Raw genomic sequence first — 23,904 nt, forward strand, 5'->3', positions numbered from 1 at the left:
TCCCAAATGGGATCGCTATCAGATGCCACAGTTGGGCACGGCATCTACTAATGTCACTGCAGGAACATGTCCAACCCACCTATCACTCCAGGCTCCAGTCCACTCCACTTGACCCCAGGGATTCCTTATCCGAATGAGCGCTTCCTGCCGGCCACGATAGTCCACCTGTCAAAGTTAAGGTATTAAGACAACTGACACACATGGCTAAAGCCCTTGAATTGGTCTCCACAGCCCCCTGAAGAGAAACTCACATTCTTCAATCCTGTGACGCTATAGGCATGGCCCTTCACCAGTTTCTTGAAGGTAATGGCTTCCATGTCAAATGCACTTGTGATCTGTAGAAAGAGGATATATGGCACTGGTCAAAAGGCTTAACCCTCCCCTCTCTCCAAAAGGTGATGGACTAAAATGGCTGCTAAACACAATGTACCAGCAGCAGTTCATAGCTTGGTGTTGGTTCCTGTATATCCTAGTTGCCTCAGGCAAAAGTTCATTCACAATGTTGAAGAGGCTGTGAACTCTTAGAAGCCTGTTCATTTCAGAAGGATGCAAAAGTCATGCAATAATGCTGTGGGCATTACAGCATCTACATCAAGAGGTGCTCAGTTTCCATAGGTTCCATAGGAAATGGGCCCTTTAGTGGGTGTAGGCTTTGACTTCTGGAAAACTGTTATTTGGAAACTTGACAGAGAACTTTGGGTGAAACATCACTGGGAGTGCTGACGACATCCAGGTCGATTTCTTTACTTTTTCAACAAGAGAAGACCAGCTCTTCACATTTGAAGGCAACATTCTATAGCAGGGATGGGGAACCTCCAGCCCCCCAGTTCTTGTTAGGACTACAACTCCCATCATCACTGGCCACACCGGCTGGCCTGATGGGAATTGGAAATCAACACTATCTGGAGGGCCGCAGCTTCACCCATCCCCATTTTACAACACAAAGCTATTCCATAGATTAGCTGCAAGCTATTCACCAACTGGCCACTTGTATTATTCAGAATACACAAACAGTGAAAAGTAAATGCACTGATAATGTGCAGATTAGTTCTGGCCCACTAGATCATAGTATATATATGGGATGTTTCCCTCATTCATTTTTCTGGCTTACTTGGCACTGCTTTTCTCCACAACAGTAGGGAGTGTGAGGGGGGATGACTTATTACAACTCGCAAATGGGCATTTATAGAAGGTCACCCGGTGGACAATGTGTGAGCAGGCATGCAGGGCAATATGAGTGGGTATGGAGAAAGGAAAAGCTGTTGCGTAGGATGCTTGGCTCAGAGGCATTCCTCCTTCGCAACTTGGCGCCATTCCATTTCTCTTGCTTAGACTGGTGTGCACTTGTGTGTGGTCACCAATGTTGTTTTTCTCTCCTCGCATTTTAAAAACACAGGAGTAATTAAAAGATGTGTGTTTGGCAAACATCCCAGACAATGCTCAGTCAAGCATGGATCTCAGACCAGCAGCTGACTAATTTGCACATAACAAGACTATTCATATGCCCCTGTTTTTCACGTCATTGTTTTCTACCTTTTAAAAGAACTCAACTAAAGACTAAAAGAAAATGGCAACCTGAACTGTACTGTATTTGCCTGAAACAGGGTGGTTGTCCGTACACTTTCCTAACACAAGGGGGCACCAACCAAATGTCTCTTGCTACAGATGAACATGTGAAATGGAACTTCACAGCCAAACCCAGACTTGAGTTAACATTTGGGCCTATTCTACTGTTCTACTCTGACAGGTTTCCATTGACCAAATCCCTGGCCTCAGAACAAATATCAGAGCCAGATCAGGGAAGCCAGATCTCCCTCTGCTGCCCCACTTTGATTCCACATCTGGAACATCCCACCAGCTCCCTCTTTGGGGCACTGCTTACATCAATGGAGCAGCCCAGCAGGGATCCCCTCTCAAGAGCCTTGGAAATGATCCTGCACAAGTCGCGAGGTGGCTTCTTGAGATCGTACATCTCTGCCACGCCACCTGTGAAGTCCTCAAAGCCCTCTGTGGTGCTGCCCCCCGACAGGGCCTCATAAGAGCCGTTCAGCCTGTATGGCAAAGAGAATTGGCGGTTAGTAGGCTAGCCTTAAACCTGGCCTCCTGGAAACCGGAAGGCCCAGTTACAGAGGGTGGTGAGTTGAAGAACAACGGAAACAAATCCAAACCAGGGCTTGCTGGGGAAAAACACACACAAAAGGGCATAACCTGTGCTGAGGCAGCACTCACTTGGCATAAGCTTTTTCCAGCAGAGCACTCCAGAACTCCTGGCACTCCGCTGAGTGCACAAACACCAACTCTCCATCCTTGGTTGGCAGCCGATCGTCAATCACTACATCCACCCATTCACCAAACTGCCAGATCTGATGAATAAGAAGTCGGAGAATAATAATGAGGTAAGGCAGAGTAACATAGGAAGATGGTCAAGTTGGAATCAGACCATCACTCCATCTATTATTATTATTACTACTACTACTAATAATAATAACAACAACTCAATTTGTATCCTGCTCTTCCTCCTGAAGAAGCCTGCACCTTGGCTACTGCAGCATTGAGATAGGTGCTCAGGCTCAATAGGCTCCACCACTAAACTGGAAGAGGACTACACCACCTTAGTAAAATATATATTGCCTGGCAGTGGCTTTCCAAGGTCTTAGATGTTCTTCCCCAGCTTTACCTGGAGATGCCAGGGCTTGAACTGATGATGGTTTGCATCCAAAGGATGTACTCTACCACTGAGCTATGAGCTTTGCTGATTGGGTTGAGGTAATGGGACAGTAGACATTAGGTTTGAACAGGGCAACTATCCCTTCAGCAGTAACTCCACTTCTTAGCCAAGGCTTCCTCTGTTTGCAGCTTTACGTTTTCTATAGCTTAGGGTCCCATCCACCTGTGAGACAGGCTTTCCTTTGAAGCACTTTCTGTGGGAAAGATGAGCCTTACCTGGAAGTGAAAGATGCCCGCATAGTCCTCCTGAAAGCTTTGTCCATGGGGTACAACCCTGTGCAAAAGTTCCTCATTGAGAGTCAAGGAACCAATAGCAGCTAGCAACCAGCAGTCACCTGATAAATAAGGAAATAGATGTCAACTCAGGCTGCATTCAGATGTGGGGATTGCTGAACCAGTTTTCCTGGTTACACTTTTGTCCCAGTTTCTGACATTCCTTTTACACTGCATTGCTAGCTGAATTATGGAACAGTGGCTTTTTGACGGACTGCCAGGTCACACTAAATTCCACTCACTCCCATAAGCATAGCGGTACACAAAAGCAGACAGCAGACATGTTCCCACAATCCCACCCTTTATGCTCATGTGTGCCCCCACGAAAATGGCAGGAAAGAGTAGTTATGTTGGCATACCACCCCAAATTTCATCCTCCAATTCCCTCCCCCCCCCCCAGTTAATGGTGTTGCAAACAGATTTTCCCTGGAAGCAATTAATAGGGGAATGACCACTAAACTTCCGCTGCACTTCCAGAAACATAAACTTTGCCCGGGGGGGCGGGGACGACGACGAGGGGGAAGGAATGAAGTGCTGTCTGAATGCAGCCTCAGATTCCCAGTGGACCTGGATTCCTAATATCCTTATTTCTTCTCTAGGTTTTCAGTATCAGCAAATTCCTCATCATCTGAAATCACCAGAAAACATGGAATATCCTCTCTTGCTCTTAAGATTCATTTATGGTGCCTCCAGCTCCCCTCTCAATCCAAGGGATAAACACACATTACTCACCCAGAGCCCCCTGGCAGATATCTGTCCTTGTAGCACCTCCAACGATAAACTGAGGGTCATCCACAATTTCCTGCAAAGAGGAAAGAAAAATGGAATATAAACTGTGGCTGGGTTCTTCAGAATACTCACACACACACACATAGTGGGAGCACTGAATACACAACATGAATGCAACATCCTTAAACGGAGACAGGCAAGGCTGTTATGGCTCAGATCCATATTGTGTTCCTTTCTCCCACTTCAGTGCTGCTCTTCTTTTTAGTATCTCCTGCTCTCTCTGACCTCCCTGCTCTGGTTTCTTGGGTTATGGGTTGGTCTAAATGTATTCTGGAGAGTTTAAGAACACACACACAAATCTTCGGATTCTTGCAACTTTCTTTTCCTTTATTTTACTGTGCATGTGAGAAATGAATACAATGCACAAGTTCTTTGTTGAGGAGCTATTTTTGCAGTGCTTTACATAAAAAGTTGAAGTGCCATAACAAAAAAGGAGAGTGATTTTTATTTTTTTTTACAAAAACAAAAACCAGCAGAATCTAGAAACCAAATCTAACACATTCAATGAAGTATTCTGTTACTTGTGAAAGCTTCTGGTGTTAAAGGGAGACTCTATGTTGGAACATCTCCTGGTTCAGTTTGGCACTGAAGTACAGTAATGAATGGTTGGCATCAGAGTTCAGTTGAGCCAGGCAGCTGCTATCGCCCAGACCATTTAAAGCACAGGTGGCCAGTTCAGGCAGACGCTGGCAATCTAATGCTGATAATACATTTTTGAGCCATACACTATGACTGTGTTTTGTGGTGCCCTATTTTCTGACCAGAAATCATTAGTTTTAACTTTAGTTTCGGGGAAATCCTTGATATTTGCAAGTGTTCACACATTTTAAAATTATATTTCTGTGGTGTGGGGATTAACAGATGGGGAACGGAAGCAGAACCTGCAAAACCTTATGGCTGCAAGGAGGTTTATACTTCAAGGCTGGAAGCATAAACACCCACCACCCACCCTGAATATCCCATTGCTCTTTCTACATGTGAACAAGTAGACATGTGGATTGCTTATATTAATATACATGTTTAAGTCAGGATTCATTGTCTTAAAAAGATTAATGTGAGCAGACAATGTTTTCTTCTTGTTGAATACCACCTATAATCTCAAACAAGCTTTACTCAGGGTAGACCCATTGAAATCAATGGACCCAACATAATCATGTTCATTAATCTGTACTCTGAAAAAAACTTAGTTGAATACACTCTCATCTATCCATTCGGGGTTGGGGAGAGGGGGAGAGAGAGCTGGCTAACCTGTGGCCCTCCAGATGCTACAATTCCCATCAGTTCCAGCCAGCATGACCAATGGTCAGAGATGATGGAAACAATAGTCTATCAACATAAGGAGTGTACCAAGTTTACAATAAATACCATATTTTTCAGTGTATAAGACAATGTTTTTTGCTTAAAACTTTTAGTCAAAAATTGGGGGCTGTCTTATACCCGGATGGTGAATGTACAGGGGTTCAGGGTTGAGTGCAGGCTGCCTGGGACTTGAGTTCAAGCTTGGACTCTGGTGTGGATGGTCTGGGCAGGGTTTGGGCTCTGGCCCAATTTCTAAATTTTGGGTTCCAAAAAACAGGAGTCGTCTTATACATGGGGGCATCTTATACACACAAAAATACAGTACGCAGGCCAGCATTTTTGTCACCTTATAATAGATGGGGAATGTGAGTGAGCAGCTTGTTTAAGGCTGTGAGTCCACAGCTGACTGGAACGTGTCCAGAGGAGGGCAACCAAAATGGTCAAAGGCCTGGAAACGATGCCTTATGAGGAACGGCTAAGGGAGCTGGGCATGTTTAGCCTGGAGAAGAGGAGGTTAAGGGGTGATATGATAGCCATGTTCAAATATATAAAAGGATGTCATACAGAGGAGGGAGAAAGGTTGTTTTCTGCTGCTCCAGAGAAGCGGACACGGAGCAATGGATCCAAACTACAAGAAAGAAGATTCCACCTAAACATTAGGAAGAACTTCCTGACAGTAAGAGCTGTTCGACAGTGGAATTTGCTGCCAAGGAGTGTGGTGGAGTCTCCTTCTTTGGAGGTCTTTAAGCAGAGGCTTGACAACCACATGTCAGGAGTGCTCTGATGGTGTTTCCTGCTTGGCAGGGGGTTGGACTCGATGGCCCTTGTGGTCTATTCCAATTCTATGATTCTATGATCTATGATTTAGTTTGCACCAGCTTGTGCAGATCTCATATGCTTGTATCAAAGGATTTCTTCCTATGCCCTATTATGGTCTACTTTTTCCTCACCAAGAACCAGGCCATACCAAAGCTTAGAGGGAGACTTTGCATATAAATGTTGCTACATACCCCAAACCTTGAAGCAAAATGGATAATCCTATTCAACTAAATAATGGCTCCAAAACATGGGCCTATGCCATCAATACACAGAAAGCTGCTGGGAACTCTAGAGAGTTCTATTGTAGTGAATATTCAAGTACGGAAATTGGTTGTCTGGCATTTCTCCACCCCTTTTGCAGACTAGGCGGTCTTCTGCAAGCTCAAATGCATTTGAAGTTGGGCTGAATCCCAGACTCAACTAAAATTTATTGAAGAGCCAAAGCAAGAGGTCCAAATGAGAAAAGCGGGACTAATTAGAAGATGGACAGAGGCCACCATAAGCAAATAATAATGATAATAAATGCTAGAGTTGGATCCATGAACAAAGAGGCTTTTAATAAAAGCTGCTAACAGAATGCAGAACAGCAGGTCAAAGTGGTCCTCCGAGGGTCCCTTCAAGCAGATACTCACCGAAGGACGCATCCAGCGAACTCCGCGGGTTTTGGAAGAATTTGGCCCCAGTTCCTTGAATCCAAGGACTGAGGGGATTGCAGGAAACTGGGGGTCCTCAAACAAGGTGCCACTCTCCAGACATTGCTGCTTCAGGGTCTCATAATCTTGGCCGAGGAACTTAACAGCATTGTTGTGCTGGCCCACACCCTCGGCCCGCAAACGGTTCCATTCTAGTTTGGCAGCCATTCCTCCAAAAGGCATCATGGCACAGCAAGCAGGGCGCAGGCAACGGATACCTCAGCAACACTCCTAAAATCCAAAATAAAAATCCACTGTGAGATGAGACACAGATTACTGAAGCTGATTAAGGGTATCCAGCATGTGCATCTATGTTTTTATGATTATACATTTTAAAATTCCTGTCTTGCCTTTCAGGTAAAACAAGGAAGTGCAATATCTATTTATAAGATATAGTTTGAAAAAAAACAAGCCAAAGACTGAAAAACAGTTTAAAACTGAGACCAGGGAGAAAAATTTAAAAACCTATTTAGAGAAATATTGTAAAATTAATGAATGTTAGGAAATGTTAGAATGAAATTACATGACTTTAGTAGAAATATTATAAGGAGTTAAGTATAAATATTTTTTAAGGTTTTGATGGTAAGATAAGGTTACAACAAATTAAGATTATTAAATGACAGAAAGCAGTGAAAGATGGAAAGGATTTGCTGATATAGTTAATAACTGGAATACAAAAAAGGGAGGTGTGAGGAGGTCGAGGAAATAAGTTAATGAAAGATAAGGATAAATATTGGATGTGTTTTTAATTGTTTTTGTTTTTGTTTGTGTTTTGATGTATTGTGGTTTTTTTGTTCTCTTTTTATGTATTGACTCTTTTTTTCCACTTTTTTCTTTTTCTCTTTTGCTTATTTTCTGTAACTTTTAAACTTCTAATAAATATTATTTTAAAAAAAGAAAAGAAAAACAGTTTAAAACAGTCCTAATCCCCATGGCTAATCAGGAAAAACCAAAGCAGTAGTACTGTCTTCTGGGGGGGGGGGGGAATTCTCCATTTTGTTCTGCATACTGGGGAGGGCAAATCACCAAATCGGAGATATTCTTCCAGACTACAGGGGGCAATGAATTGGCTGAATAAGCCTTCGTGCTCTTGTGAACAATATTTGTCCGCAGGTTGAACTATGTAGTTGGGTGCATTTGTCAAAGATACTCCCAGCCATGTATATGCCCCACTGTTTCCACAAGGACCTCAGGATCACACACAGAGAGAGTCCTCTCATTATTCCTTCACAACAACCCAAGAAATAGGTCATCCACTTTCATGCCTTCTGTCAGCTTGGAGGCCAAGTTGTGATTTGCACCTGGGCTCCTCCACACATGCGAAGACAAATGCACCACACTGGCTTGCAGGCCATGCAACACAGCAAATGGCTCTCACCACAGCCCGGGGGACACCCTTTGCTGAGCACAAATCAGGTTAGGACATTCTGGGCAGCCCACAAGAAGATGACTTCCAGCTGCGCACAGCTGTAGGCCAGAGACAATAATGCCTGCAGACCCAGCGAAAAGAAATCCCAGAAGCCCCAGCTCTGGCAGGAGTGAGAGAACCAAAGAAGCAAATAGAGCTCATCTGACAAGATGAGCATTTTGGGAAGAGTACCACCAGTCACCCCACACTCAGACATCTAACTCAGAAGCCTGAAAAGACTACCGAGAAATGCAAGCACTCTTTGCTAACCAGGTGTTAGTGAAATACCATGCAAAACAGATGTGTTTGTATATGCATGAAAATATTTACATCATCCTGACTTCCAAATTTCCTGGGTTATGTTTCAGTTTGGGTTTTTTTTTGGCAGACTTTAGAAGATCAAGACACCCTAGGAGGGAGAAAGAAAGAAAGAAAGAAAGAAAGAAAGAGAAAGAAAGAAAATGTAATATATACTCGAGTGACAAAATCCCACTTAACCAGTGTTTCTCAAACTTGGGTCCCCAGCTGTTGTTGGACTACAACTCCCATCATTGCTGACTACTGGTCCTGGCTTGCTAGGGACGATGGGAGTTGTAGTCCAACAACAGCAAAGGACCCAAGTTTGAGAAACATTGTACTCAACATATTATTATTATTTGAATTTATATACTGCCCTATACCTGGAGGTCTCAGGGCGGTTCACAGTCCTGCTGGATAAGGCCAGTGGCCCACCCACCCCAGCATTGTGTTCTTGTGGTGAGAAACAGCTATGCAAAGCTAACAAGCAGGACCTGTCTAACAGCGCTCTCCCCCTTGCGATGTCCAGCAACTGGGAGCAGTATCATTGATAGTGGCATAGATGCTGTATTTTTTCCAGGTGATGCTGTCAACATTATTCAGCTAGCATTCTGGGACAATGTATTTTTAAAAAATGCTTTTTCTTCTAATGCAAAAAGATCCATCAGCCTCAGCCAGCATAACCAATTGTCAGGTATGATTGGAGCTGGAGTACAAGATCATTGGGAGGGCCACAAGGTCCCTGTGTAAATGGTAGAGATTCACTACTGCCTGTGTGGAAATTACAGTATTTTGCAACCCACATGAAGATGTGCCCATTTCACTGTGTGCACATATATCTGTACATCTATATGCTACAGGAATCCACCACCAGCTCTGCCTTCCATTCACATACTGAAATAGATCCTCGATGTACATGCATTTGACACACATAGTTTCCTATATGGGAAGACAAACAAATCCACCCTTCACAAACCAGAACTTTCCACACTCAAAAACAACATTTGTCACAGAATTACTCCCAGCTGAGTTCAAGCATTCTACATACCCCTCTAGGCTGCTTGTTCTGAAAGACAAAAGTCAAATTTACCTCAGAACTATGCTTTGGGGCAATATACTCGATGTCAGCAAATATCTTACCAAGGTTTAACTGCCTCTAGCATACTGTTGGGACTCGATGGCAGCTATCATGAGAGAGAAAACTAGTTTACATCAGGGTAAAAGTCACAAAAAACAAGTTCACACAACTTCTCACCCCACAAGGTATGCATATTTCCATGCAGACCAGACCAGTCATTCTCTTGCTCTTTCTCTGACTCATTGGGCAGGGCGGAGTGAAACGGAATCACCAGGCACATTCATATTCATCATAGCAACCGTTTCCTGATCTGTGGTTTCATTATTCTAAAGAAGTCAGTCTGCTAACAGAAAGCACACTTAGACAATTATGACATGGATGTGTGTCCCTCTCAGATACAGGGTGTCCCTAATGCCGGTCCTCAGCCACAGGACCAAGGTCTGGCACATAGAAGAACTGAGGCACATGAGATGGGAAGCTTGTGACTCCTCCCAATATGGTACTTAAGCCACTTCCCAGGTCCCCTCAGCGGGCATAAGTATGGGATGAAACCCTTAATTTATGAAATAATTGTAATAATACATTTGTGTTCTGTTTTGGTTTTATTAAAATCAAGCGCCACGTGCTTGTTGTTACGCTACCAGGCTGCATTTGTGGGTCATAACATTGAAAATGCAAGCTTTCTTCTTATTGAGCTCTTTTTGGGCATGTTTCCCCTTTACATTTCTGTAAACTTTACAGAAACCACAATCTAAAGTGAAAGGAGCAGGCAGACACTTTTAAAACTGAAAATTCAGGAAAGGATCCAGGAACAATCCTGTGACAGAGCCAGCCCCCCCCCCCGTCATTTCATGGCCCCGTGGGCAGCCCCCTATCAGAACGGATGGCTTAGGTTATCTTAAGCAACTGCGACAGCCAGCACACAGGAAACTATTTGAGAACAATATGTAGGAGGGAAACCCTGTGCTATTAGCTGACAAAAAGTAGTGGCTTGGAAAGGGCGGGGGAGAAGGGAGAGACACATTATGCAACAGTGCAAGTCAAAGTAGACTAACTCCAGCCCCGTATACTTGTTAAGTATGAAGGAACAAAAACAAAACAAAAAGCACCCACCTCTTTGTTTAAGAGAAAAGTTAAGGTGTATACAAATTCACTCACGCATTAAAAAGCTTGGAAGCATTAAGTTACGACACCTGGCCTTAGCTCACTGCCACACAAGCAGGAAAACGCCTTCTGTCTCATATATTGTGCTCGCTTATGACTTAGCCACCATGCACTAACAACCTTGTGTATAGTGCACTTGTAGCATCTTGCAGCACATGAAAACACTTGCCACACACAGACGTAGTGCAGCTCCCTTTCTCCCTCCTACATATGCACATTGTCATAGACTGCAGCCATTTTTCTGTCAGGAAGCTGTTCTGCTAGGGAAGGGTCAATCTGGTCAACAAGTCACAAATTGCATCCCTTTTAGTTTAATGATTCCTTTAAAATGGGATCTATAATTGATTTCCACAATAGCCTTGAATTTTTGACACAATATATAGACAAAAAAGGAGCTTTTTCATGGCCATACTCAGTCACTGGATTCCCCACTCTTGGCATTCGTCTGGGAGTCAAAAACCTTTTCTTTTCAGTTGTATTTCAGTCTATCAGTTGGCTGCTTTTCTCTGAGTGCATGCATATATTACTGCTGTCTTTTTTCTGCTGTTTATTTATTAGGTATGTGCATTTTCAATATGTCTTCATTTATATTTTGATTTATTTTCTGTTTATTGTTAGTCTCTAGGTCAATATTCCATTAAACAGGTGAAACATAAATAATAAAGCTTCATAAATAAATGCCATTCTTTGGGTAGGCAAAAATGTCATTTCTCTAGAAAGACAGAAAAACCTCAACTGTACAAAAGCCTATTAGCAGAGGAGGAGCAAACTGTCTTAATTTAAGAATGTATTATGCAGCTGTTAGTATCAGAATGGCTAAATAGGGAGGATATTTCTCCAGGATGAACTCTAATGCAAAGTTGTACAAAAATAGCTCTGGAATATTTATCCAATCTTTAAACAAACTTCAACATCTCACGAAGTTAAAAGAAATAATGAATGCTAGGTTTAATATTTAAACAGTTATAATGCAGCCATTCCTCACGAGCTTCTTGCCATTTGGTCAGATTTCTCCCTCTTGCGGGTCAAATTCTGTACTGATAGTGCAAACTGTTTTGATTTTATGACAAATAAGACTTTTCAGGTGCTATAATGGCAGACTGCTGAAACAGCTGCTCACCTTCCTTACAGAGCCACTCCCAGTTATATTGCTACCAGTACTTAGAAACACTGGTATCATATCAGCAACCAATTGCTGGCAGTATTTATAGATGCAGGTAGCACATTTTAATTGCACATTAGCACAGTTCGCTTCTGTTGGTTCCCAGAGCACAACTCAGTAGCTATTATTGCTGTAAGGCACGAGTGTTTCGTCAACAAAAGGTTTGTCTGCAAACATGATGGTAAGGTAAGAGACCCATATATGTAACTTCTGGTGTTTTCCTTTTTCCACTATCAATTCCTGTATTATGAGAATGTGTCTTTCCTCATTTTCTCATGGAAGTATAAGCAGCCTAACAAAATGTCAACCAGCTGCCTATTGCCATTACCACAAATGATGCCTGGCTTTGGCTACACTGGCAAGTGCCACGGGATTCTACATGTAGTGGAGCCACTAGGGGTGAACCTGGCAGGCCTGTGTGCTGGTCTTTTGCCCCACATCCAGTAAAATCATAGGAAGAGGCAATGTGGATAACAGGAAGCTGCTTTATAACAAATCACACCCTTAGTTCATCCAGCAGTGACTGGCAGTGACTGTGCCTTTCCTAGCTCTGCCTGTAGATGCTGGGCATTGATGCTGGGACCTTTTGCACACAAAGTGTGCCCTCCGCCACTGAGCTATGGCTTTTCTCCTTGGATGCGATGCGCCTTTCAGCGTAAGTTTGGTTCTTAAGTCAGCGCAAGGAGGCAGACGATGACAGGAGATGCTTTAGGGCAGGCATAGGCAAATTCTGCCCTCTAGACGTTTTGGGACTACAACTCCCATCATCCCTAGCTAACAGGACCAGTGGTCAGGGATGATGGGAGTTGTAGTCCCAAAAACATCTGGAGGGCTGAGTTTGCCTATGCCTGCTTTAGGGCTACCTCTCTCCTCCTTCGTGCATCTTGTACACACTCACTGGACTCATTCCCAAGGCTCTGTCTGGATAGGGGTTGGAGACCAAGGGGCAGGCACCCACAAGGGCAGGATCCCAAATCCAACTCATCATTCGATGCCCATTTTTACTAAACAAACAGCCGATTCTATGTTTTTCCTTTAAATCCCCAAGTTTCCAAAATACTGCCTTGTGTGGACAATCAGAGTTCTGATTAAGAAGGTTTAAAGTGGCCCCACAAACAAACCCCCATCCTCAGTAAAAAAACACAACCCAAAGTCACACTTTCCCCCCACTGCCTGCAAGAGATCAAGTGCTATAGTCTATAGACTATAACCAGAAAAGGCCTTCCTGCTTTTCTGAAGTCCTAGCATACAGCTACTATTTTGGATTGTTTAATTCAGTCACTTTCCCAGTCTCCCATATTCCCCCAAACCAGGCACTCTGCCAATCAGATTAGCCAGTGCTTAATCAGCTTCTAAACATTTGCAAAATGGAAAGGGATACCCTCTTCTCCCTGCCGCTGCCTTCAGCCTTTGAGCACACTCTCTCGACCATGCAGCTTTGAAATGGGTTTCACATAGCTGGCACAATCATTTGATTTTGCAGAAAGAAAACATTTCCTGCTACTTCAATTTCCTGCTGCTGTACATGCAAACTAAAAATGGTACTTCTGAATTCCCAGTGCAGAGAGAGTTCTGCGCAGTTTCCCAGAGGCAGCATTCCTCTGCAGCACTGGCAGCAGGGTCAAGTCCCGAGTTCCTCGCTTTCTACCTCTCCCCTTGTGCCAGACCAAAATGACCAGCTACCAGGACTCTGATCTGTGAGAAGAGTTGTATTGGGCTGCAAATTTCTGAGCTGCGGGCCTCTTTATGACATTCAAGTCCAAACACAGAGACCTTCAGCAGAAGCAGAATCTGTCTAGAGTCAATCCAGGGAGGGAAGGATATTCAAGATGTTCCTCAAGGTGACACACTGCCTGCCACTCAGCACAGCTTCCTTTCTTACATCCTTTAATATCTGCAGGGAGGAGTGACACCTGAAGCCTAAGTGGTACAGTCCAAGAAACACTTCTTAGCCCTTGGAGGACTTGCTGGGTTGCATGAGCTGGCATTTAGCAAAATCTTGTGCATGAGCTAGAGATGGCCATGGAGAAAATGATGGGAGTGTGGAGCTGTGACACAGAGCAGCCCAAGCAGATGCAGAAGCTGCCTGCCTCCCACTCCTCCCCAAGAGAAATGCCGCCTGTCCTTACACCTAAAAAACTGAGACAGAAACATCAACAGCTGTAAGCTATATCCAGTGATCTGCAAGTTATTTCAGCTATGTCAGCAGGCAGCTCCCAGATTATCTAGCACTAAAGACATAGCAACTGACCGCTAGAATACAATGCATTTTTTTCAGGCAGAGTGATGGCCTCCAGCTCTTCAGTCACTACACCAGTCTGCTGTATTTGGGAAGGTCTTGGCTCCCTGCCACCCTCCAGGATTAATACCAGGCGCCTGCTGCAGTGCAAGAAGCACTTTGCTTCCTGCATTCCCAGCTCCTTTGCAGCACGAACACCCTGGCCAAGGGCTTCTACACAGAACCGCTCAAAGGAGAAGGCGGTCACAATGCCACCAGAGCATCCTATAAGGGGAAGGGGGAAAGCAATAGTCAAGCAGTCCATTCCAGTGACTCAGTCCCGATTGCTAGCACCCCACACAACTGGGGATAACATGGACAATACAGATTTAGTACACGTGGTAGATATCAGCTAGCTCATACAATACAGCACTTGTTCTTTAAAAAGCCCTCACAATTGCAGAGGAAAGCAGGAATGTGCTGATGGTGTCCAGTCAGGTCCAAATTACCACATGCTTTTAGTCCAGGCATAGGCAAACTCAGCCTTCCAGATGTTTTGGGACTACAATTCCCATCATCCCTGACTACTGTTCCTGTTAGCTAGGGATGATGGGAGTTGTAGTCCCAAAACATCTGGAGGGCCGAGTTTACCTATGCCTGTTTTAGTCAACCCAACTCTCAGCCCCCCCAATCAATAAAAGGAGAAAGGTCCAGTAGATCGGAAACCTGAATGCTGGAAGAACAATAAATTTGGAAATATATGCAGATATTATTAATTTTAATAAACACAAGCATAGTCGCCAACTCCTAGAGGCCGAGGGGGCTTCAACCCCCCAATAAAATATTAAGGGGGCTGAGCCCCCCCCCACAGTTGATGGGCATTGCCATTCAAATGGTGTTCATGTGCTGTGTCATGTGATCGATTATGCGGGGCGGGACTTACCTGCCCCCCATATTTTATTCAAGTTAGCACCCCTGAACACAAGCAAGCAGGTACACCCTGGCAGAAATGGTCCGGTTCCCTTGAGCAACAAAAATAGCTTTGTAAAACACAGAGTGTCCCTCTACGCACTGGCTACAAATAATAATAATAAAAAAAAACAGTAAAGGGGAGTTAGATAAAATCACTATAAATTGTTGTGGTGATTCAAAGGTTTGATTTGAAATCAAGCTGGATTTAAGTTTGTTGTCTCCGGCAACCTCTCTCTTACATCCTGGGTGCTGGCTCATATTATGGACGTATGCTCTGTATTGTTTTACTGGTACTGATGCTGCAGGTTTGTCACAGCTTTTGGCTAGAACAATAAACTTATACTGACTGTTAGATAATTTGCATAATTTAGTTTGGGTGCTTGTGCTTCCTTGGCAAATAATATAGATTCATTGGATTGCATTAGATCTTCTAGTGACAGAGATAGGCAACGTGGTGCCCTCAGGTGCTGTTGGGAATCCAACTCCTGTTGGCCCTAGTCAGCATGGTCAATGGTCAGGGCTGATGGGAGTTGTTGTCCAGTAACTCTGGACAACCTCTGGAAGAAGGCACCACATTGCCTACCTCTGGAATAAGGCGGTGGTATGAAGCACCCACCCAGTGCTTCTTGGAGTGTATTGCTTCACTTTAAATCAAGACTCCATAACTGCAGCCAAATCAAAACAGGACTGGTCTTGATCAAAGCTACCATTGACCTAAGGTTTCCCCTCCACCCCAACACTACAGGGGTGCATACAGACATAACATTTCAGCAGCAGATTGTTTTGCAAGTACACTCCTTCCATTATATTAAAGTCATTTTTCTCTCCAGTGCCAAGATCAGAAAAATCCATTTCAACACTTTTGCAGCAGCAGCAGACTGCACAGCACTGCTTGGCTGGTGTCCATGACATAACAAACCACAGTTCAGTGGCAGAGCATCAACAGGTGCTCCCAGGTACAATTCCGATCATCCCTAGTAGGACTGGGAATACCCTTGTTATGAAATCCTGGAAAAGTGCTGCACGTCAGTGTAGACAATTCTGAACTAGACGGATCAATGGTTTGACTCAGCATAAGATGGCTTCCCCAGTTCCTCTCTATCCTCCAAATTCCCAAATTTTGCAAACCTTTTAAATCGTTAAACAAATTAAGGGGGAAACAAAACTTTTGATGAATGACAATTAAAAAATCAAAACGTGACAGCCTAGTCAAAACATGGTAAAGAGCGAAAAGTGACTACTGAATGAACTAGTGTGTATGACTGTCATTTACACTGGCAAGTCAGGAGGAAGCCTGGCTTACATTGCAGGAGGAAAATCTACAGCGGCTTCCATTTTAATGTTATGGAAGTACCCTATCAGTGCAAGTAAGCCCCATGTTTATTCCTCCTAGATATGTGAAAAGGAAAAACTACAGATTGCCACAATAAATCCAGCAGAGCACAAAGAGCAGCCATGAGCTGCATCCAGCCATCCCAAAATACTTCATGTTCCAGAGCCACAAAAGTGAATAATAAAAAAAGAACACTCAGCATGAGAACAAAAGCATCCATGAGGAACACAGTAGAATGCAGCAGCTACATGAGGCCATGGGGGGAACAAATATGGTGACATGTAGATGTTCTTGGACTGCAACTCCTAACATGTTTGGGTCTGTTGGGAACTGTAGTCCTATACTCCAGCCCTGAGAAGTAGCGCAGGAAGACACTAGTTTAGCTGGGTCAGGCTGAAGGAGTCACCAGCACAACTCCATGGAAACCCAACAGATACTGGGAATCCGTATTGACTGTAAGAAAAAACAGACTGCAATTTAGCATGGCCATCCTATGTGTGCTCCTACACAACAATGGAGGACCTTGGCCTTGGGCTCTATCTACCAAAGAGAAACTATTAGTCACCAACCACTGCCTCCAAGTCCATAAAAAGTGGCCAGTTTTGGGTGCCTAGATGCACAGTCCAAGGAGAGATTTTTCCACTGATACTTCAAGCACGTATTTAGTTGTTTATATAGGACATAACTATGACATAAGTCAACAGTGGCTATTAGGACATCTTAAACTGGCCAGATTAGAGGCTAGTGGTTGGCTTTAGAAGCGAAAGGCTCTCTGCTTGTAGAAATAAGTAAACAAAGCAAGAGCTATTAACTTCTTTAAACTTTTAGGTCTCCAACTACTATAGTTTAGTGTTTCAAATACTAGTTTAGGGGCTTCCCACAGGCACCTGGTTGGCCACTGTGAGAATGGGATGGTGGACCAGATGGGCCTTTGGGATAATCCAGCAGAGTTCTTCTTATGTTTTTATCATCAATACAGATTAAAAACGTGGGTGCTCTTATGTGCAATATAGAGAGGGGGTCCCAGAGAGACCTCAGCAGTGCTTCACCTCCTGAAGTGCACAGACAACATCAATTAAAAACAGCAAGGAACTAACAAGGAGGCGTCTTGACATGACATCTTCCAGACAGGGCCAGTCCACTCATGAGGCAAGGTGAAGCAACTGCCTTGGGTGGCAAATCCACAGGAGCAGCAGGTCCCAATGTAGATATTTACTCCTCCCCTTGCTCCTGATGTAGATCTTCACACACCCCTTCTTCCCTGGCAGGGAGTTGGGTGCCATTTTCTGGCTCGCCTTAGGAGCCAAAATACCTTGGGTCGGCCCTACTTCCAGATCATGTTGGACTCCCAACTCCCATCAGCCCCAACCAACATGGTCACTGGTCAGGGGTTTAAGGAGCTGCAGTCCAACATACGGGAGGCACAACATTGACTATCCCTGCTATGACCCTGTCCTGAATACGAACCCAACTACTAAGCCCAGGATGCTAACAATTCCGCTTTGTTCCTGCGCTACAAAGCACAGGCTCATGGTGCAGACAGGATGCTCTTCCCAGGCCACCTCCCATTGCTTGGCTTCATTCCCAAAAAAGAAGGTACACCAGGAGAAAGCAGTGTTTGATCATTCTCTCTAGACCCGGCATTTCACTGCACAAGCTTGCTGGAGAAGCGCAAGGGGTGTAGGGAGGGCATCCCCAGGGAGTTTAGCCAGTGGGCTGGCTAGCTTTAAAGGGTTCCTCCAAGAAACGCGCCTTCCCCTTCCAGAGTCCCAGGCTGATCCTGCTTGTTCCTTCTGCCTTGGCCCAGCCCAGGCCGTGCAGAGCGTTACACATAAGTTGGCGCCCACCCAGATCGGCTTCCAGCCATACATACAAGGTATAAAATGCTGGATCGGAGATTTGAGGTAGATCGAGTATCCCCTTCCCCCCAGAACCCTTTTAACAGACAGCATTTAGGAGAAGGTCGCTGCTCCCCTAGACATTCTGCGACCCTTAACTAAGGACAGAAAGGGAGCCCCCCAAAACCCCCTCGTCCCCCTGAACTAAAAAGCAAGTAAAAACTCCCTGGCTTCCTCCAAGTTCTTGCAAGTAACGGAGACGCCAAATTCTCCCCCCGGCCAGTCGCTTACCTGGCCTGGTGCCGGAAAGTTCGGGGCAGGGCTGGTGGCGGCGCCGGGGGGGTCCCGAGGCCCTGCTGCCAGCAGCGGGAGGGGCTGGAATTAGCAACTCCTAATCGGATTGCAGGAAATCTCCAGCGCCCAGAGCCACTTACTTCTGCCAGGCCGGAGTTCCGCTTCTGGTCCGCTCCCTCTTCGGGCAGGCGGGCACCTCCCCACGCCCTGCTACTTGCTCATCGGCCAGGCTCGGTCGGAGCTCGGCTGCCGCCCTCCAGGCTCCGCGCGGAGAAGGTGGGGTTTGGCCTGGCAGGATGTGCACGCGGCGGCGGCGGAGGAGGCTCAGATTGAGCCTGGGCGGGCGGGGCAAGGGCGGAGGAGTTAAAGGCGCCGCACTGATCCGGCTCGGGGTCCCTTCCCGCTTCCTCTTCATTGGGGGGCGTTCGTCATGCGCGGAACAAAAGCCCCTCGAAGGGGCCAAAGCAAAGCCGATCTTTGATTGCCCCGGGCAAACAGCGTAGCTCACCCCCGCCCCATCCCGGCCGTCCGGTGCAAGGCATCGTAAACCTGCCCTGGAAAAGTGCAAGAGTTAGCTTGCAGCCATTCTCTTTGGCCCAAGGAGCGGGACAGGACAGTTATACGCGAGGGGCCTCTATGCACGGGACCCCGAAAGATCATCAGTATCGGTTGGTGATAGAGATTTGGGGGAGCCTGAAGCTGTATGATATTAATTGACCTTGGGCGCCTCACACCCCTAGGGTGTAATTTCAGGAACGGAGACATCGCTCCTCTTGTATCTCAGATCCCACCCTCATAAGTTCCTGTCCTTCCCACTGCCCTCCTATCACGTCCCAAGTCACTGGTTCTATCATATTGAACAGTTTCTATCGGCAGGCTAACAGCACAAATCTCTGCTGAAAAATAAGGAAGTGGGTGTTTTCCATATCTTATTTTTAGTTACTAGGATTCATATGTAATTTATTGTGCTGTTTCAGACTGCTGCCAGGATAATACATTTGGATGTGTTCGTGTTTGGTTAGCATAGGTTTATGTCAGATTCTGATGAGTTTCATGGCTTCGGTATGTTGTGAGCCGCCTCCAGAGGCTTTACCTTGAAAGGCAGCATACAAGTGGTGATGCTGATAATAATTCATGATTATTTCTGTGTGGTCAGTTTACTACATATTTACTACAACACAAAGCAAGTTTTGGTGAACTAGGCTCCACTTCATCAGATGCACAGAGTGGTTATGAGGGATGGAAGCTGTGGCGGGAATGTAAAGACTGAACTTCAATGGCAATGGAGTTGCAAAGAGTCTGTGGCAATCAGTTTAAGTGTATGCAAAATGACCCCCAGCAGCAGCAGCAATATTAATAAATAACCTTGTAACCAAACCCAGGCATGTATTAACTGAACCAACTGCACATTCTTTCCCTGTTTGCTTCCGCCTTTATTTTCCCCCTTTCTTTCCTGAACTCCCTGCTTCCCCGTGTCAATGCTTGGATTGTAAGCTCCTCAGGGCAAGGAATCTATCCTTAAATTCTGCACATTGATGGCACTCCATAAATGATGAGGATGATGATGTTTGGAATTTGTTGACAACCGCTTTGGGGTTTTTCCCACAACCAAGCACTGTATACATTTTATCAAAGAAAGAAAGAAAGATTTTTTAATGAGGTTAACATACTCTTAAAATGTGCTGCCCACCATTTAATCTTGAATGTAACCAAGAATGGGCATTTCAACCTTGCTGATAATTTCTCCTGTCTTGAAATATGAATGAGTGTTCTTATTAATCTTTACACCCTCTGATTTAAGACTTATATCTGCTGCTACCCTAATAACCAGGCCTTCCTTCTAAATGTTTGACCTCCATTCAAGCCAGAGAGGCTTTTCCTTGGGCATGTACACATTGTGTGATAATGTGCATACAGTGCTGAATACAGGCACATTTTGGGCTAAAGGAACAGGTTTAATCCATTTTGTGCCGGGAGTGCACTTCTCAAGTACTGCTGCCGTATACACAGAATAGTGTTTTCTTAGGTCGCCTCATGCTGGAGTAGACCTCATGATACACTGATTGAAGAACTGCATGTTCACAGGTGTGATGAGGTGTTATGTGGTTTCTGCCAGTGCTTATGGTGGGTGGATAGAGTAACTGAGTAGATCACAGAATAAAAGATGGATGCACTTTGCTTCGTAAACTCATCCAGTGAGAGCTAGTGTGGTGTAGTGGTTAAGAGCGGTAGTCTCGTAATCTGGGGAACCGGGTTCGCGTCTCCGCTCCTCCACATGCAGCTGCTGTGTGACCTTGGGCCAGTCACACTTCTTTGAAATCTCTCAGCCCCACTCGCTTCACAGAGTGTTTGTTGTGGGGGAGGAAGGGAAAGGAGAATGTTAGCTGCTTTGAGACTCCTTCGGGTAGTGATAAAGCGGGATATCAAATCCAAACTCTTCTCTTCTTCATCATCCACTTGTATGTACAGACAGCATGGATAGTAACTCCCGATTTAGGCAATGTTAGTGTATATGTACAACTGCAAAGCACTTACGTACAAAAACTCTGCAAAAAAAGAGCCCTGTGCATTTCAAACCCCACATGTGTACATACCGTTTTTTGGCTTTGAAGCCCTTTAGTCCATCTGAACACAACTGAGACCCTATGAGAGCTGGGATAATGGTTGAGCAATGACAATGACAATTTATCTGTAGATAGTCATGCTGCCAATCTTCTGCATGCTTACTTAGAAGGGATATTGGCAAATATGCAGTGGGACCTAGTCCTCCCAGGGAATGTGCATGTCCCTTCTTTAAAATGGAATAAGCACATCATTTATTTCCCTTGTCCTTTCACTGTTGTCATCCCAGCTGGATTTACAATGTATATGTTATTGCAGTTTTGTGTGCATACCCAGCCAGTATTCATTACACTGTTTGGATGCGTACATGTCTTTATTGGACTGTAAAAAATCACTGGCAGCATGTCTGGCTGGGTGTGAACAGAGGGATGCTGTGCTGGCCTGTGGTACTAAATCATGCCCAAGAGGAATGTCCAAGCAGGGTGCTGCTGCATGAGCTGGGGAAGGCAACACCGAGAAATGTGGCTGGGTGAGAGTGGCTTGGGAACTCTCCCTCCCCTATTTGTTTAAGCTCACCTGAGTCTTCCATTTTATTTGTTTTCCATGTCATCTTTGAGCAGATCAATGCACAGCACCTGGTAACAAGAACAATAGAGATGACAAGGCGACAGGAGCGGGTAGCAACTGGAAAGGAGAGAGAGGCAGGTGGCTTCTCAGAAGTATGTTTATCCTGCAGGGTAGGGCAATTTTTTCCTCTCTGGTCATCCATTTTTGCTTACATGCTATGCTTCTAGTTTTGACCAGGTGTGACTTACTATGTGCTGTGTTGCATCTAACAATTTGCACTCTGTGATTTCTTTCAACTAAGAAGATACAGCCACTGATATTACCACCAAGTGCCAACAATGTAACATGCAATGTAAACACTGACGAGAAACCACAAGGGGCTTTTGCCTTTCCCCCTCTTAAAAAAAAAAATTCTGCAAACACTGAGGTTCTTCTGAGCATGCTGACTGTGTGGAAGGACCGTGGCTTAGCGGTGGAGAATTTGCTTTCGATGTAGAAGTTCCAAGGTTCAATTCCAGGCATCTCCAGGTAGGACTAGCAGAGAATGTTGTCTGAAACCCTGGAGAACTGCTGCCAATCAACAAAGACCATACTGAGTTAGATGGGACAACAGACAGCTTCTAGTGGCACAGCAATAAAACTTCTAGCACATTTGCAAAGGTAAGCAGGGCCTGGTATGGTTCATTCTGGATGGGGGGCTGGCATGTTGAGATTCCTGCATTGCAGGGGATTGGGCCAGGTGACTCTCAGGGTACCTTCCAGCTCTACAATTCTATTATTCTATTGCACCTGTACTTTCTTCTTTTCAGAAGTAGCCCTGTTTCGGCTACATACACTCAGCACCCAAATTTGTTACTAAAATATCATAAAGTATAGATGTGTTGTTTAGTGTCGGTCTAAAAGTGAGGAGATGTGGATTCAAAGCCTTCCTGTTTGAAGCTTACTGGGTGACCATGGACCACCTGTCAGCATCCCTTAGCCTAACCTACCTCACAGGCTTATTGCAAGGATAAAATGGGGGGGGGGGGAGGAACTGCTTGGTGGAAGCATGGAGGTAATTAATAGCAGCTGTGTCTGTGCATGATGGATGGTAACAATGTTAAGGCTTGCTCCATGCGTGCATCCATTCATGTTGGTGCTGGCCAACATGTGGAGGAGCTCTGCATGGAAAAGCCACAGGTGTGGCTTGAGTATATGTAAGCCAAGTCTAATGCAACCCCCTCCTCCTGCCACACTTGAAAGGAAAGGTGTGCTCAAAGAGGGCTGGTGAGGAGGACATCAGGGGAAGGGTTGTGGGTCAGTGGTTAGAGAACATACATTGGCATTTCCAGGCAGAACTGGGAGAGGCCCCCACCTGAAACCCTGAGGAGCTGGGCTGACAAAACTGGGCTAGATAAATACAGTGGTACCTCGGGTTACATACACTTCGGGTTGCATATGCTTCAGGTTACAGACTCCGCTAACCCAGAAATAGTACCTCGGGTTAAGAACTTTGCTTCAGGATGAGAATAGAAATCGCACAGCAGCCGTGGGAAGCCCCATTAGCTAAAGTGGTGCCTCAGGTTAAGAACAGTTTCAGGTTAAGAACGGACCTCTGTAACGAATTAAGTACTTAACCCGAGGTACCACTGTAGTCTGATTCAGCATAAAGAAGCTTCTTATAGTGGGGCAGGAGAGCTGAAAACAATGCCCATATATTTCAATTCTGGCAACCAATGCTAGTTTGGTCAGAATCAAGTACATACTTCCAGAATACATTACTGTACTACATTCTGTGCAACTTGCAGGAAATTGAGAACCTTGTTCATAAAGTGGCAAGTCAAGAGTTACATAGAAGTATCTTTCTCCCTTTGAGGGTATATATGTGGCAAAGCAACAAAGCTCTAACAAACTTAAGTATCTTTTCAGAAACAATGACAATTGCATGTGTGCCTTGTGTTGCTTTATCAATGATGGGCACAGCAGGCAGTTGTACAGAGAGCAGAGAGATTGCACTTCGGTTAGTCCGCATTTCAGACGGGTGTGTGTGTGTTTTGGGGGGCACGTCGAAGGCAAACCATGAGCTAAGAAGCCCGGAAGCAACAAACTTCGGCGTCTAAGAGCCCGCCTCCCCCTCCTAGTCAAAGGCCCGGATCCACTGCGTCTTTCTGGAGCCGCAGCCCCGCTCTCTGAGTCACGCCTCAGCTATGCTGGCCGCGCCGCCGCCACACCCAGACCGACGGGGCGGGCGAAGCAGCTGCCACTCAGGGTTTCGTTGCATCTCGGGCTTAGCCCCGGAACTAGTTTCCCGCACTGGTGGGGGCTGAGATGCTTGGAGTAACGTGGCTCCGAGCGAGGCATGTGCAAAGTGCCTTTTCCTCGCCAATAAGATGAACCCTCGAAAAGATCACTCGCCCCTCCGGCTCGGTTTGG

The 23,904-nt window shown here is 45.2% G+C and overlaps 1 protein-coding gene and 1 long non-coding RNA gene across 2 annotated transcripts in view; one reads left to right on the plus strand and one right to left on the minus strand.

Annotated features, from left to right (window-relative positions):
• CAPN11 (calpain 11) overlaps positions 1–18,661 on the minus strand; it is a 32,555-nt gene extending 13,894 nt beyond the window's left edge. Inside the window, exons 1-8 of the mRNA XM_083434681.1 lie at positions 18,504–18,661; positions 6,540–6,830; positions 3,733–3,802; positions 2,944–3,062; positions 2,230–2,363; positions 1,883–2,051; positions 252–335; positions 80–165 (exon numbers count right to left, since the gene is read on the minus strand). Coding sequence (XP_083290807.1) covers positions 80–165; positions 252–335; positions 1,883–2,051; positions 2,230–2,363; positions 2,944–3,062; positions 3,733–3,802; positions 6,540–6,785 — 908 coding nt within the window. The 5' untranslated portion in view covers positions 6,786–6,830; positions 18,504–18,661. The remainder of the gene's footprint in view (positions 1–79; positions 166–251; positions 336–1,882; positions 2,052–2,229; positions 2,364–2,943; positions 3,063–3,732; positions 3,803–6,539; positions 6,831–18,503) is intronic.
• LOC310674893 overlaps positions 1–23,904 on the plus strand; it is a 457,828-nt gene that overhangs the window by 115,009 nt on the left and 318,915 nt on the right. The gene's annotated exons all lie outside the window — the stretch shown is intronic.

Source organism: Podarcis tiliguerta, assembly GCF_965153285.1.
Source record: "Podarcis tiliguerta genome assembly, chromosome: 3".
Taxonomy (NCBI): domain Eukaryota; kingdom Metazoa; phylum Chordata; class Lepidosauria; order Squamata; family Lacertidae; genus Podarcis; species Podarcis tiliguerta.